Source organism: Podarcis tiliguerta (genome assembly GCF_965153285.1).
Source record: "Podarcis tiliguerta genome assembly, chromosome: 3".
Classification (NCBI taxonomy): Eukaryota; Metazoa; Chordata; class Lepidosauria; order Squamata; family Lacertidae; genus Podarcis; species Podarcis tiliguerta.
In genome coordinates this window covers 36,261,794-36,275,703 of record NC_139536.1, presented here as the reverse complement: position 1 = coordinate 36,275,703, position 13,910 = coordinate 36,261,794, and the positions used below count along the sequence as shown (strand labels likewise).

The 13,910-nt window shown below is 39.1% G+C and overlaps 1 protein-coding gene across 4 annotated transcripts in view; it reads right to left on the bottom strand.

The window, feature by feature from the left end:
* The window catches only part of BTBD9 (BTB domain containing 9), a 144,573-nt gene that overhangs the window by 54,213 nt on the left and 76,450 nt on the right, over positions 1-13,910 (bottom strand). For all 4 annotated transcript variants that reach the window (XM_083434499.1, XM_083434497.1, XM_083434500.1 and 1 more), the window contains exon 7: positions 12,406-12,515. In XM_083434499.1, coding sequence (XP_083290625.1) covers positions 12,406-12,515 — 110 coding nt within the window. The remainder of the gene's footprint in view (positions 1-12,405; positions 12,516-13,910) is intronic.

The window sequence follows — 13,910 nt, the reverse complement described above, 5'->3', positions numbered from 1 at the left end:
TATGAATCTTTAATTATGAGTTCAGAATTTAATCATAGAATCATCGACCGGTAGAGTTGGAAGGGACCCTGAGGATCATCTAGTCCAGCCTTTCTCCAATCACCCCTAGCTAACAAGGCCAGAGCTCAGGCATGATGGGAGTTGTAGTCCAACAATATCTGGGGACCCACAGGTTGAGAACCACTGATATAGTCCAACCCCCTGCAATGCAGGTATATGCAGCTGTCCCATACGGGGATCAAACCTGCAACCTTGGCATTATCAGCACTGTGCTCCAACCAACTGAGCGATCCAATCTGGAGGAGGCTCAGTAGACTCTCTGCGTAAATGTGTAATAGGTGTTTTCAAGTGCTTCAGCTGAAGTTCAAGAATCATAGAATTGTAGAGTTGGGAGGGATCCCAAGGGTCAACTAGTCCAACTCCCTGCAATGCAGGAATCTCAGCTAAAGCATCCAAGACAAACGGCCATCCAACCTCTGCTTAAAAACCTCCAAGGAAAGATAGTCCACAACCTCCTGAGGGAGCAGACATTATTTTCATGACTTTTATTCCTGTTGCATGTGTTCCAGTCACGGTCATCATGGAAGCTGTCCACTACATGAGCCCTTTTGTCTGATGTTACTATAAAGTACACCAACATTATATGTGTGTCTTTCCAAAATATTTTCAACCATGGAGAACTTGAAGCTAATGCTTCACAAATCCCTAATTACATAAGCAACTAGGGAATGGAAATGCTGTGAATCCTTTAGTACTGAGACCTGAATTATGTTGCTATAGTCTGACATAAGCCGACAGTGAAGAAAAAGTTACTTGGGTCTACCACCTTTCCTTTCCTGGTAGACAAATGTCTCCCTTACAAAAATGTTTTTTCCCCAAACACCTAGATAGTTCCACTGTTTTTCTTCTGATCCATCCTCAGACCTATTTTGCATTCTGCTCCTGCAGACTTTAAATAAATAAATATATCTACATTTCCTCATATTCATCTCTTTCTTGCCTCTCTGTGATCCTTCTCTTCCCTCTCGTAATTCCTCACAATTCATTTTTTTCTATTATATAAAGTGTTTATGTATTTATTTTTTAAAAGTCTCAGCCCATCTTTCAACAACAAGGCTCCCTAAGCAGCGCAGAACAATTTAAAAACTATATACAATAAAATCAAGACACACTTATGGAGCTTTATAAATAACAATATTGCTCAAATATACAGATGGCTTGTTTCAGGTTAAATAATCAAATGCTTCCCTTTGGGTTCATAATGGGGATAAGGTATTTCAAAGCTAAAGCTTATAACAATTGTTTTGTTGCTATTTTATATCAAAGCATTTGCAGCCAATATTTTCTTAGCCCATCAAGATTTACCACACTGGAATTTTTGTAGTATTCAGTAGCTAGTATATATTTTAGGATATTGAAGGCGTTACTCACAAATTAATTTATTCCAATTTACTGATGTGCAGATTGGTTTTAAGGATGTGTTCTTGAAATCTGGTTCCAACGTTTATGTATTATATAATCCATTTCAACACAAATGCAATTTATTTATTTATTTATTTACCAAAGCAATTGTTCAACTTGCCGTTCTCTAATAAAGTTATTGATATATGCTGTATTAACGACAGAAATTGATTCTGTACTGTTTTGCACACTGGGAAATTAGACAGCAATCAAATAATTGCAATGTACAGAAAGTACCATGTTGTTTCGGCTCCCAAGGGAAGGCTGCCACTCCCCATTCTGAATGTTCATTATCGTCCTTCATACCCGCCTGATAAATTTATTTAAAACACCATCTGGAAGGGACTTTGCTCTGTGCTGCATTTTCAGTCTTTTGGTTCCCTTCTCTTATCCCTGAGGAATTTCTGCCTCAATTTGTGTCACTTTGTTTATAAAAGTGGACTGCCAAAACCAACAGTATCTTGTTTCTATGTTTTCCTGCATTTTTTCTTCTGTCCTTCAACTAGCTAAGTAATGCATGCTGCAAGAGAAAAGAAAAACAAGAATGGGATACAAGGGTGAAAATTACTGTTCTCATTCTTTGTGCACGTAACAGTTCTGCCCAAGTTTAGCATAGAATGTAAAATGACACATGCTAACAAAATGCAGACATTCTGGAAGCAAGCAGAATTTTAAAATGGACCAAGGCAGAAACAGCAGCGGGAACTGCAGGGGGTGAGGGAGAAGGATATGATTTGTGTGTTACTTTTCCTGACTCTTATCCTGTAACAGGTTATGGCCAACAGATTGCCAATATATTTGATTTTGACACAAAAAAAGTTTTAAAAGGCAGTGTTATTTCCAGGACATGACCTAAAGACTATCTATATTAACTATACTTGAAGATAAGATGACATGTAATTTTACTGTCTCCGATGATACCTGATGAAAAACGAGTGAAGGGAAAAATTGCGCTCAGGCATATATCTTCTCCTGAGTATTTTCCACCTTAGTTTCTTTCTAATATTACTACTTTTTAAAAGTCAGGGGATGTTATTTGACTCAGGATCACTGCGGTTACGACTGCTAAACCAAATTTGAAGGTATCTCCTCACTATTATTCAGCCCTACACAAAGAGAACCCCAATGGCAGTACTTATTCCTGCTAACAAATTACGAAATGTTAAAGTAGAGCACTATTGTTATTTTTTTAATGTCTGTGGGTGAAAATAGATGCAACAGAGACAACCATGTTTGTTGATTCATATGCCAGTCCAATCCACACATACAAAAAACCCCCAAAAACATGAAAAGCAGCATGCAGGTTAGGGGATCTGAACCTTCACCCCCTGCATTTTAGGAACATTGTAAGCTGCTTTTCGCCAAGTCTGCCCATTTATACAGCTAGTGAATATTAGTTTTTCACGTTGAAGTAAGACATAAACACTGCTCTTTACTTTATGCATAGACAGGCATACACATGAACAAGAAACATTATTTCCCTATCATGTCTAGTTTGACCGTGTCTTGGCAATAAAATCCATGCTGCCTCTGGAAGTGGGGGTGGTAGTTTATCCTAGACTATTGAGTTACTGAAATAGAGTACAAAGGCAGTCCTGTTAGTCCTTAAGATAAACTTCCAAATGCCACAGTTGAACAGTACCTTTAATCTAAGATTTCTACATTCTTAGGGAAGTAAACAAAAGATCAGTTTAGATAGCATCAATACATTTACCACAATGCAGTCTGAGGAAGGTCTGTCTGCCATTGAGTATGTTGTAGTAACTTTAGGGATAAAAAGGTAAAGGGACCCCTGACCATTAGGTCCAGTCGTGACCGACTCTGGGGTTGCGCACTCATCTCGCTCTATAGGCCGAGGGAGCCGGCGTTTGTCCGCATACAGCTTCCGGGTCATGTGGCCAGCATGACTAAGCCGCTTCTGGTGAACCAGAGTAGCACACGGAAACACCGTTTACCTTCCCGCCGGAGTGGTCCCTATTTATCTACTTGCACTTTGACATGCTTTCGAACTGCTAGGTTGGCAGGAGCAGGGACCGAGCAACGGGAGCTCACCCCATCACGGGGATTCGAACCGCCGACCTTCTGATCGGCAAGTCCTAGGCTCTGTGGTTTAACCCACAGCGCCACTTGCGTCCCTAACTTTAGGGATAGGTGCATCCATTTCTGGCTCTGTGAGATCTAGATTAAGTGCCAAGTATGGCTTCCTGAAGCTCAACATCAAAAAAACGAAGATCATGGCCACTGGTCCCATCACCTCCTGGCAAATAGAAGGGGAGGAAATGGAGGCAGTGAGAGATTTTACTTTCTTGGGCTCCGTGATCGCTGCAGATGGTGACAGCAGCCACGAAATTAAGAGACGCCTGCTTCTTGGGAGGAAAGCAATGACAAACCTAGACAACATTTTAAAAAGTAGAGACATCACCTTGCCAACAAAGGTCCGTATAGTAAAAGCTATGGTTTTCCTAGTAGTGATGTATGGAAGTGAGAGCTGGACCATAAAGAAGGCTGATCGCCGAAGAATTGACGCTTTTGAATTATGGTGCTGGAGGAGACTCTTGAGAGTCCCATGGACTGCAAGAAGATCAAACACATCCATTCTTAAGGAAATCAGCCCTGAGTGCTCACTGGAAGGACAGATCGTAAAGCTGAGGCTCCAATACTTTGGCCACCTCATGAGAAGAGAAGACTCCCTGGAAAAGACCTGGATGTTGGGAAAGATTGAGGGCACAAGAAGAAGGGGACGACAGAAGACGAGATGGTTAGACAGTGTTCTCGAAGCTACGAACATGAACCTGACCAAACTGCGGGTGGCAGTGGAAGACAGGAGTGCCTGGCGTGCTCTGGTCCATGGGGTCACGAAGAGTCGGACACGACTGAACGACTAAACAACAACATGGCTTCCTGGCTGCCAGTCATACATTCAAGTCACTCTAATGATATGAGAGTGGGTCCCATCCTCGCTTTTTTTTTTTTTTTTGGCCTGTAATTTTTACTGCTGTAGGTCTACAGACTTAACCCAGAGATGTGTCTGAATTTTTTTTTTTTTTTAAAGGAAGTTAATAAGGAAGTTAAGTGGCTATGACAAACATAACATGGGTGGAAATGAGAAATGACTGGAACAAACAAAATGACATCAAGGTGCAACTGAAATACTACTGGAAGCGGAGTTGTGGATAAACTATTACAGTTCAAGAACATAATTTAGCCAGGCAAAGTCATTCAAGGAAAGCAGGGCCAAGAAGAGGTAGAGTCTGGGCAGAGTCCTGTGGGAGAAACAGAGAGGTCTGGAGGGTTGCATTTGTGCCCCTAGGCATGAGGTTCCCCATCCCTGCAGTACAAAATTACTACTACTACTACTACTACTACTACTAATTTACTATTTATACCCTGCCCATCTGGCTAGGTTTCCCAGAAAGCTGGTAAAGTTCGGTCACCAAGATTTTAAGCGATTTCTCCTTCTTTAAGCCTCAAGTAAATTATAATCTCATTATGTGTCTTTTGACAAGCCTATTCCCTGAATCTCATTCCTACCTGCAATGCGGAGATAATAATCCTGGACTTTCAATAAGAATTAAAAGAAAAAATTGAAATAATTTCATAATATGTACAACCATTAAATATAAATGCTATGTTCCACCTGCCCCCACCAGCCCAACAATAAATGTAGTACATTCTTGCTATTATTGCATATTTTGTTGCATTAAAAGAAAATGTAAAGTGCCTTGAATACTGGAATTAAACAATATAAATGTCCAGTGTTACTGTTTACTAGTATGGAGGTTTCGAATCTGAGAATGTGCAAGTGGAAATTAATGAACTACTCAGTGAGGAACCTTCTTTCAAAAGCTACAAGTGCTTTAAAGGCCTCTGAGATCCACTTTTGCTACTGGTCTGGAAAAAAGAAATCAAATATGAACTAGGAAGACAGATCTGTAGATCCAGAGAAAAAATGTATAGTGGTAAATAAAACTGGCCATGTATCTCATATTCACTGTAGAAGAGAAGTCCCAGCACTATTTAGATGGTCTTAAAATTTTCATAATTTCCTAAGGGTATGCTTACTGAAAAGCCGACAGCTGTTGCTAGGAAAACCTGTGCAAATTTAAAAGACAGCTAACCTTTAAAGGGGAAAGAAAGAACAGGGTGGCAATGGCTTTCATGCAGAAAAGACATTAAACTGGACAAGGGAACAGCACCTTCTGGATGCCTCACTAAGTGAAAGGCACAGTAATATTTCACAACACCAAGGTGTGCTGCTAAGAAATTGATTTGACTTTTTCCGTTTGCTAGATGTTTAAATGATTTTTATAATAACTGCCACTGAGCAAAAGACAAATGAATGATTATTTATTCATCTTCTCCCTTACCCGACATTTTAAACAATTTCTCCTAAGGCACAAGAGGATGCACAAATAAGGGTAGAGTGATTCATCGTTCAGGGAAGCATTCCCTAGAGGATAACCAAGGACATCCAATTTTTTATCTCCATCGCCTGCTCTGCACCCATTACTCACTGTTTTGTCCCTTGGAGTGTTATGAAGTAGTACAAAGATGGGACAATAAACTGAAAGCAACCTGGAAAGATAGAGATGCACACAGTTCTGTATATAAGGGGGGTGGGGAACGTTGCTAAGAAATAGTTCCAACAACCAAGCCCTCAAGGCAGCATAGGAAACTTACTGAACCTTTGTGCTTCTATAGGACTTCCTTTTTTGGTTCAGCAGAAGAGCCACCAGTAACACAGTAATTCTAGAAGGTACGGTAATTTATAAGCAGTCTCTTTTTTCACTAACACAAATTGGACAGCTGTGAGACGTTAGTGAAGCATTCACCAATCTTTAGGAAAGGTTCCTGGCCACCATCTCCAGGCACAACATGCCTTCTTGCACTACAATAATTAGTACTATAGGGGATACTCACACTCAGGCAAGTAAATATACCAGTCTAATTCTCCAATCATACAAGTGGAAGACTATAGTAGCAGAAGTATAGTAAAATATTTATTTAGAGAGATATGGGACAATATAAAACAATGATCAATAATAAACAGATAATAATTATGTGTATGGATAGGCTTCCTTTGTTTTTTTTTTTTAAAAAAGAGTGTTTAGCAGGCATCTAAAACAGTATAGCAATAGTGCCTGGGAGTTCCCAAAGCATACGAGTCTGTCTTTCTGTGCGGCTGCATCAAGCAGATGCAGAAAAGACATTATATGGCACTTGTGAAGGTACCAGTTCTGCAGATCAAAGAGGCTGAGTAGGCACGTAAGGCAATCCTTAAAAGTAATATTGCTCAGGCTGCTGTACAACATGATACCCTGTTCCTTTGTGTCCTTTTTATGTCTGAGAAGTAAGTGGCACAACTTCCTATGGACCTTCCTATGGAACTTCCTCCATAATAATAGGCTTCACAGTACTGACAAGAATGGAAAAGTAGACTCCTAGGCACAAAAAGTGCACATCTGCTTACCCCAAGCCAGCTGCCCACATATCTGTCCACTGCCAGGCATGGGTGGGGAAAAACTCAGAAGCCATTTCAGAGGAAAGGAGATAGAAAGACTATGACCAAACAGAGCAATGTTTCCCCTGGTGTGCACTCGGTTTCCCCTTACCTCCCACACAATGTTTGATATGTAAAATGCATATGACAGGGCTCAAATATTTTATTTTAGGGATTGACATTCTGCTTCTCAGAAAATCTCAAACATCACTGCATATTAAAATCTTTAGTGTTGAAAACCCATTCCTTGTTTATTACCAGATGTGGGGCTGGTGATTACGAATATTCTGCCATTACATAACACACTCTGAATATGCTGAAAACCACTCTTTTTCATATCTCCAAGAGTTGAGCCCTGATACTGAATAGTGATTTGAAGTCTCTCATCTGATTCAAATTAAGCTCTGCCTTCAGAGAATTCAGAAATAAAGGGAAATTTGGAGACTGAGCTATGTTGTTTCAGCAGCAGCAGCATTCCCCCCCCCCCCCATGTCATGATTTTCTGAGGCTCAGCATAAGAACTGTGAACAAGTATCTAGCTTGCTAAGAAAACTTGTTTATTTTGATTTGAATTATAAAAGTACACCTCAGACTCAGATTTGTAAATAAGTCTCTGGCTGCATATCATTAAAGCATTAATATAATCATATTGTTTTTGTTTTCTTCAGCATTCTAACTTCATATTAAATACAATATTTATGCCATTCTGCACAAGTGACTCATCTAATGCATTCTTTATGTGTGACTGTTGAACAAAAAGTACCCAGTTGCAAACAACGGAGAAAATTATACCCTTAGCTCTAACACTACATTGCAGAGTATGCTATGTATTCAGTAATATCGCTTAATTTAATATTAAAAATAAGACTTGAATGCGTATGTCACCATAACCCAAAGTAGTCTAATTTGGCTCATTACTACAATGAGGTTGCATTTATCTGCTCTGAACACACTATTGAGAGGACTTCTGCATACTGTAGTTTAAAAATACTGTTTCCAGTATCAATGGTGTTGTCTCAGTTAGGGGCCCAACTTAGACATCATGGTAAACTACACCTAATGGTTTACTGTGAACCTTGTTTTTCTAGGCTCTTTGTTTTCTCCTTGCTAGCATATGGAGGAAAGAAACTGCAATCCTTGACATAATGTTATGACTGAACCAGGGATATTGGCTTGTTTTGCTCCAACAACCACGATTTATAAGGCAACAAATTGTGGTCACAGGCTATGGTTTGTTGGGAGTGAAACAAACCATAATCCCTGGTTCAGATTAAATACTATGCCAGAGATTGTTCTTCTCTTCCTTGCTAGCATGTGGAATAAACAAAGCACAGACTAGAAAGGTGTAATCACGGTATATCATTAACTATGGTTTACCATAGTTTGTGTGAACTAACCACAATTTAGGGGTGCTGTTAAAGCAGTAGTCACATATAACCCATAATGTCTGGTTTCAACCTACGTATACAATTTTCTTCTGCCAAATGTTAGGATTTATGCAAAGGGTTTGTCTTAGATGAACCATATAAATTTGCCTGTTCACCTTTGAATAATGAGTTAAATGCTGAACAGCAATTCTTGGACAAGGCTTATACTGGTGTGTAACTGTATTATTTGGTAAATGTCAGAAAATGGCAGGTAATGACTTGTCTTGATAACATTGCATGTAAGACGCAGCAACATAAAATTGCTATTATCAATCCTTCATTTTTATTACTTGTTTGCACAGCTTCTAATCTTCAGTATACAGGAATGACCATTATGTAGATGCTATAGTAAGGTAATATAATACAACTGACAAATGATCCCCATATATATGTACAGTTACTTGATCCAACTGAAAATGACTAAAAAGAGAGATTAAATAATGTAGCCTGTGAAGTCTTTCATTGACCTGGTTTGTTTGAAGATTTAGCTGAATAACAGATTCATTCTCTATCATAGATGGCTTTCAAAGTGAAATTTAAACAATTGACATTCTAAAAAGGCTAAGCATTGCTGATGAGCAAACCAATATTAAACCAATATTTATTTGGTTTCTTAATAAGAAAGGTGCTAATTTTATAAGCATACTTTTGGAGATACAAAATGACCATCTCTCTGTTGGACTTTGGCTGCATTGGTATTCAGAGGTGCTTACCGATGTCATTTGTGATGCTCCACAAATGGTTAAGTAGGGGCTAAACAAAATAAGCTTAACAATTCTGAGCACAGTCTACAATAGACTGTAGAAGTACAACTGTACTTCTGCAGTTGACCTGAGAGAACGCAGTTGGGTTGGGGGAATGCTGTTGCAAACTGTTACTGTCTTAAAACCTTGTGCTGTCTTCTAGATATGTCTGCTCTCTTCTGCTCAACTTGTATATATGTATGAACAAGCAGATTTTACCAAGACATCAAAGGTTCTAGTATTTTGAGTATCTGTGAAAGGGTTGAAAGAGCTGCCCACAGGACTACAGCACTACTCATCGCCAGAAATCAGAGGAGAGGGAGTAACTTATAAGAGCTGTGGTATGGATATGACCTAACTTTTTAATAAGCATTTACATAGCCTACTATGTGATTACCATGCTCTGCCGAGGGGGGTCAGGGTAAATTTCCTCAGCACGTTATTAATATAAACTCATTATTCTGCTTTACCCATTGCCATCTTTAATGTAATTGTGGGACAGCAATATATCCACCATTAGTTCTGGACCAAGTTATTCTGGTCATACATTAGTACACTTATTCCTATTTTAGACTGAACTTTTCTTTAATAGAACAAAAATCTAAACAGATATAAAACTATGACATACTTGGTGCCCAGGTTTACCAAAGTCACTCACAAGACAAGATGCAACATAGGCTGCTTGTACATTTTACTATACAGTTGTAAAATACTACCATTCTGTTTATTTATTCCCCTCTCCCCATCTTGCCCCTATTTACTGTAACCTAATTACTTTTAAAATTTCTACTTTCTTTGATATATCCTAATGGTTTAAACAAAAAATAAATTAGCATATTCTTTTGTTATTTCTTTAAGTTCTGCTTCGGGGAATTTGTAATATAATCTGCATATATTAACTGTTTTTATTAACTGGTTTTGTTCTACCATATGTATGCACACATGCAAAGAATTTTAAACTTCTGTTCCAATGTCATTTTGTCACAAGTTGGTGGGTAAGCAAAGGGTCTAAGCCATGTGGAGTTATTTTGGCTACTGGAAGCTGCATACAGTTCCCTTACTATTTCTAAGTACAGTGGTACCTCAGGTTACATACGCTTCAGGTTACAGACTCCACTAACCCAGAAATAGTACCTCAGGTTAAGAACTTTGCTTCAGGACGAGAACAGAAATCTTGCTCTGGTGGCGTGGCAGCAGCAGGAGGCCCCATCAGCTAAAGTGGTGCTTCAGGTTAAGAACAGTTTCAGGTTAAGAATGGACCTCCGGAACGAATTAATTACTTAACCTGAGGTACCACTGTACTAAGCAGCAGCTGCCTTCAGAGTTGTTGTCTTCCCTCCATCTTCAAGGGTTAGAATTCTGCCACAATAGGCTAAAATTCTCTTTATTCCCTGAAATCACATTTTCACAGACATACATATACTCTAGGTGAAAAAGACTGGGATTGGAGGAAGTTTGTCACTAATGAAACACATGCTGTTTTCTTGTGGAGGGAAGATGGATACCCACTAAGAATGCACCAGAAAGCTAGTTCTGAGCCCACGCAAGATCACCAATGATAATATAATTAACAATACTAACAAGTAAAAATAATGCCTGGTTCCCTGTAACTTCACTTTTAGCAGTGAGGAAACTGCCAGAAGGCACTCGGAGCTGGACATCAGTGTCCAAGCTAAATCATGGTGGCGGAGACGTTCCTTCAGGTATACAGGATTTCTCTGTTATTATGTTATGGATTTTGGTGTTTTACATTGTAAACCACCATGTGATCTTCGGATGTACGGTGGTATAGAATTTTAATTAATCATCACCATCATCTGGTTGGCCATTTTAAGAACAGAATGCTGAGCTAGATGGGCCACTAGTCTGATCTAAGCAGGCTTTTATAGTTGGAATAGTGACATGTTCAGTATCTCCAACTCCTATAGCACACAGCTGAACACAAACCTGAGAAGTCCCATCTCCCTCAATCAATGGTGGTCAAACAAATATTTGATATTTTCCTGTGTTAATAAAGAAGGTGAAGTTTCAAGAAGCTAAAACAATTGTTAAAGCTCACAGAATGCTTGAAGAATACCTTGAAGTAAGGTACTTAAAACCAAGTCACATTTTTATACACTATTTATTAGTCAATAAAAAAGGAAGTTGCTCTGATAATCATCAGGGCAGAATTCAAATATATTTTAGACATGGCTACATGGCATTTAAATGCTCAGTTTTCCCCATAGATAATGGCACACTTTTAATATATTGTTATTCTTAACAAAATCCAACACTGCTTTTGAAAGGGTATCTCACCATTTAATGTTTGCTATAAAAGAAACATTTAAGACTTTACAACCTTAAGCTGCAGAGGTTTTGCAATATCAGGATTTTGCACCTATAAAGGAAACAGTTATTGTGCACTGAACGTGATTGCTCTCATTCAAGTCAGCAAACACAGAAAGCCAGTCCAGGGCTGCTATTAGAAACTAAGGGTCTTTAACAGCACTGGACAACCTTGAAAAGAAATTATGATTAAGAACCTGATTTATCTGAGAGTCTGCATTGATGATCTGTTACATCAGCAAATAATTATTTAGGATGAGGAGCAATGATTACTGAGCCAGCAAAGCACCACAAATTCTAATCTTCCACACTGATGTCACAAAGCAGCCTAGGAAGTCCACATATGCCCTTTTGGCAATTACTACTTAGCACAATATAGTTATTGGCATAAGGCCAAAAACTGATGCTAGGCCTATTCGGATTTCTGCTACCTTAGAATCATAGAGTTGTAAGAGTTGGAAGGGATCTTGAGGGTCATCAAGTCCAACCCCTTGCACTGCAGGAATACGCAGCTGTCACATACAGGGATAAAACCTGCAACCTTGGCATTATCATGAACCATGCTCTAACCAACTGAGCTATCCAAGCCCTTGTTTAAATCAAAATGTGTGTGTGGGGGGGGGAGAGTACATGGAGCTACTGTGATCATCCATACTCCCCTCCCCAATTATTTGTTTACAAAGAAAGCAAACACCTGAATGAGGCTATGGTGTGTCATAATATCATACAGACACTGGCAAAGTCCTGCACACTGAAGGCATTAGACATTTGGACATTTTTCATAATGGGAACTGCAATTAAATGGCAGCATATAATTGAACACTCCACCCCACTAGACACACAGCAATTCTATTGAAACACTATAATGAGTTGAAGAGTTGGCATACATTTATATTCTGCTTTCATGGCTAACATTTGCATTATTTGCTCTGTTATTATCACTTACCTATCAGGCCTTTCTCAAGTGTGAAGGTTTTGTTGGTGAACATGCATTCAAAAGCCACGATATGGAAAACTTTGTTCACTGTGTTGTGTGTTCCAACTATTCTGATGTACCTACAAGGGAAGAAATCATGCAGAAGTTAAGAAAATGTGGAAAGTCTACGTCACGCTTGGAATAACATTTATGCTAGAAGTAACTATGTTAAGGATCAGTTTTAATTATCTCCTCTGGGTGAAGGCACCTTATTTGGGGCCCAATGCAATTCTCAATCCCCAGAGGTTTGCTGAAAAAATAGATTTGGGGTAGAAAATATCCCACCAAGTGGAAAGCAGTCTAACACCCACCCCAGAGCCGCCTGACAGTAGCAAGCACAATGACTTGTCACACATTATATCTAGTACCTGCACTAAAGTGGTATTAGCAGAGATGTAAATGAGTGGTTAGGGGGAGCAGTAGCTGGAGCCCTTTTTCCCATGCAACCTCAATAAATGTAGCAGGCTTATTCTTTAAAAAAATACACAACATGATTGCATTTGATTTTCAAGCAAACAAAAACTGAAGGCTATTTAATTCAACACCATTAACATGTCCATTATACATCCACACTTCAAAACTACAAAAACCCCTACAAAACCCAGGCTTCCATTTGTCACTGAAGACATATTATTCAGTAGGTTTTCATCATAATGAAAGGTTTTATACATCAAAGACAACTCAATAAATCAATCCTCCTCACCTGCAAAAATGAACCTCTGTCTTTTGTCATGCCCTTATTCACATTCCACATTATCACTTGAAACACACAATGGCTTCTATGGTTTGAATCCAGTTCCATGTAGTTCACAGAGGGAGGGATTGCTGCCACCCCACCCAACCTCAACTAGAAATATTTGTGTCACATTGCATCTTGCTTTGGTGGTGAATGGCCGGGGGGGGGGGGGGGAGGGCTCCCAAGCTTCAGGAGCAGATTTTTAGTGTGCAGAAAAAGTATAGGCTGGAATATGTTGGAAAATACACACATGATCCTTTGGATCTCAGCCCTAGCTGTTAAACTCTTACTTAAAGTTATTTGAGCATTTTTTGTTTAACAAAGATACCTGTGAACTTCACTCCTGGCTGCACAGCTTGCAATTCTTAATACTTCGGCAAAGTCAGATGGAGCACTTCTTGCTAACAGTGGCCTATTCACCCTTTGTATTACCTCTGAGACATCACCTTCTATAAACAAGCATTAACCTTGAATCAATCTGTTCCCCTCATTCTCTAAAGGGAGAGCGAGAGTTCAGAGGTTAATGAACAGCTGAAGCTACTAATAAAAGTTCTGGAAAATCCCAAGTGGAGTACAACATGCCATCTCTGCTGAGCTCGAAAAGATAACTAACAAAAATCATTTGAATAGAATATCCTGTCATCCAAAGTGAAAGAAGAAGCATTATTAAATTAACAAGTTTCTATTCATCAAATGTGACATGTTAAGAGCAATTTCCCAGCTCTTCCACATAATCCTC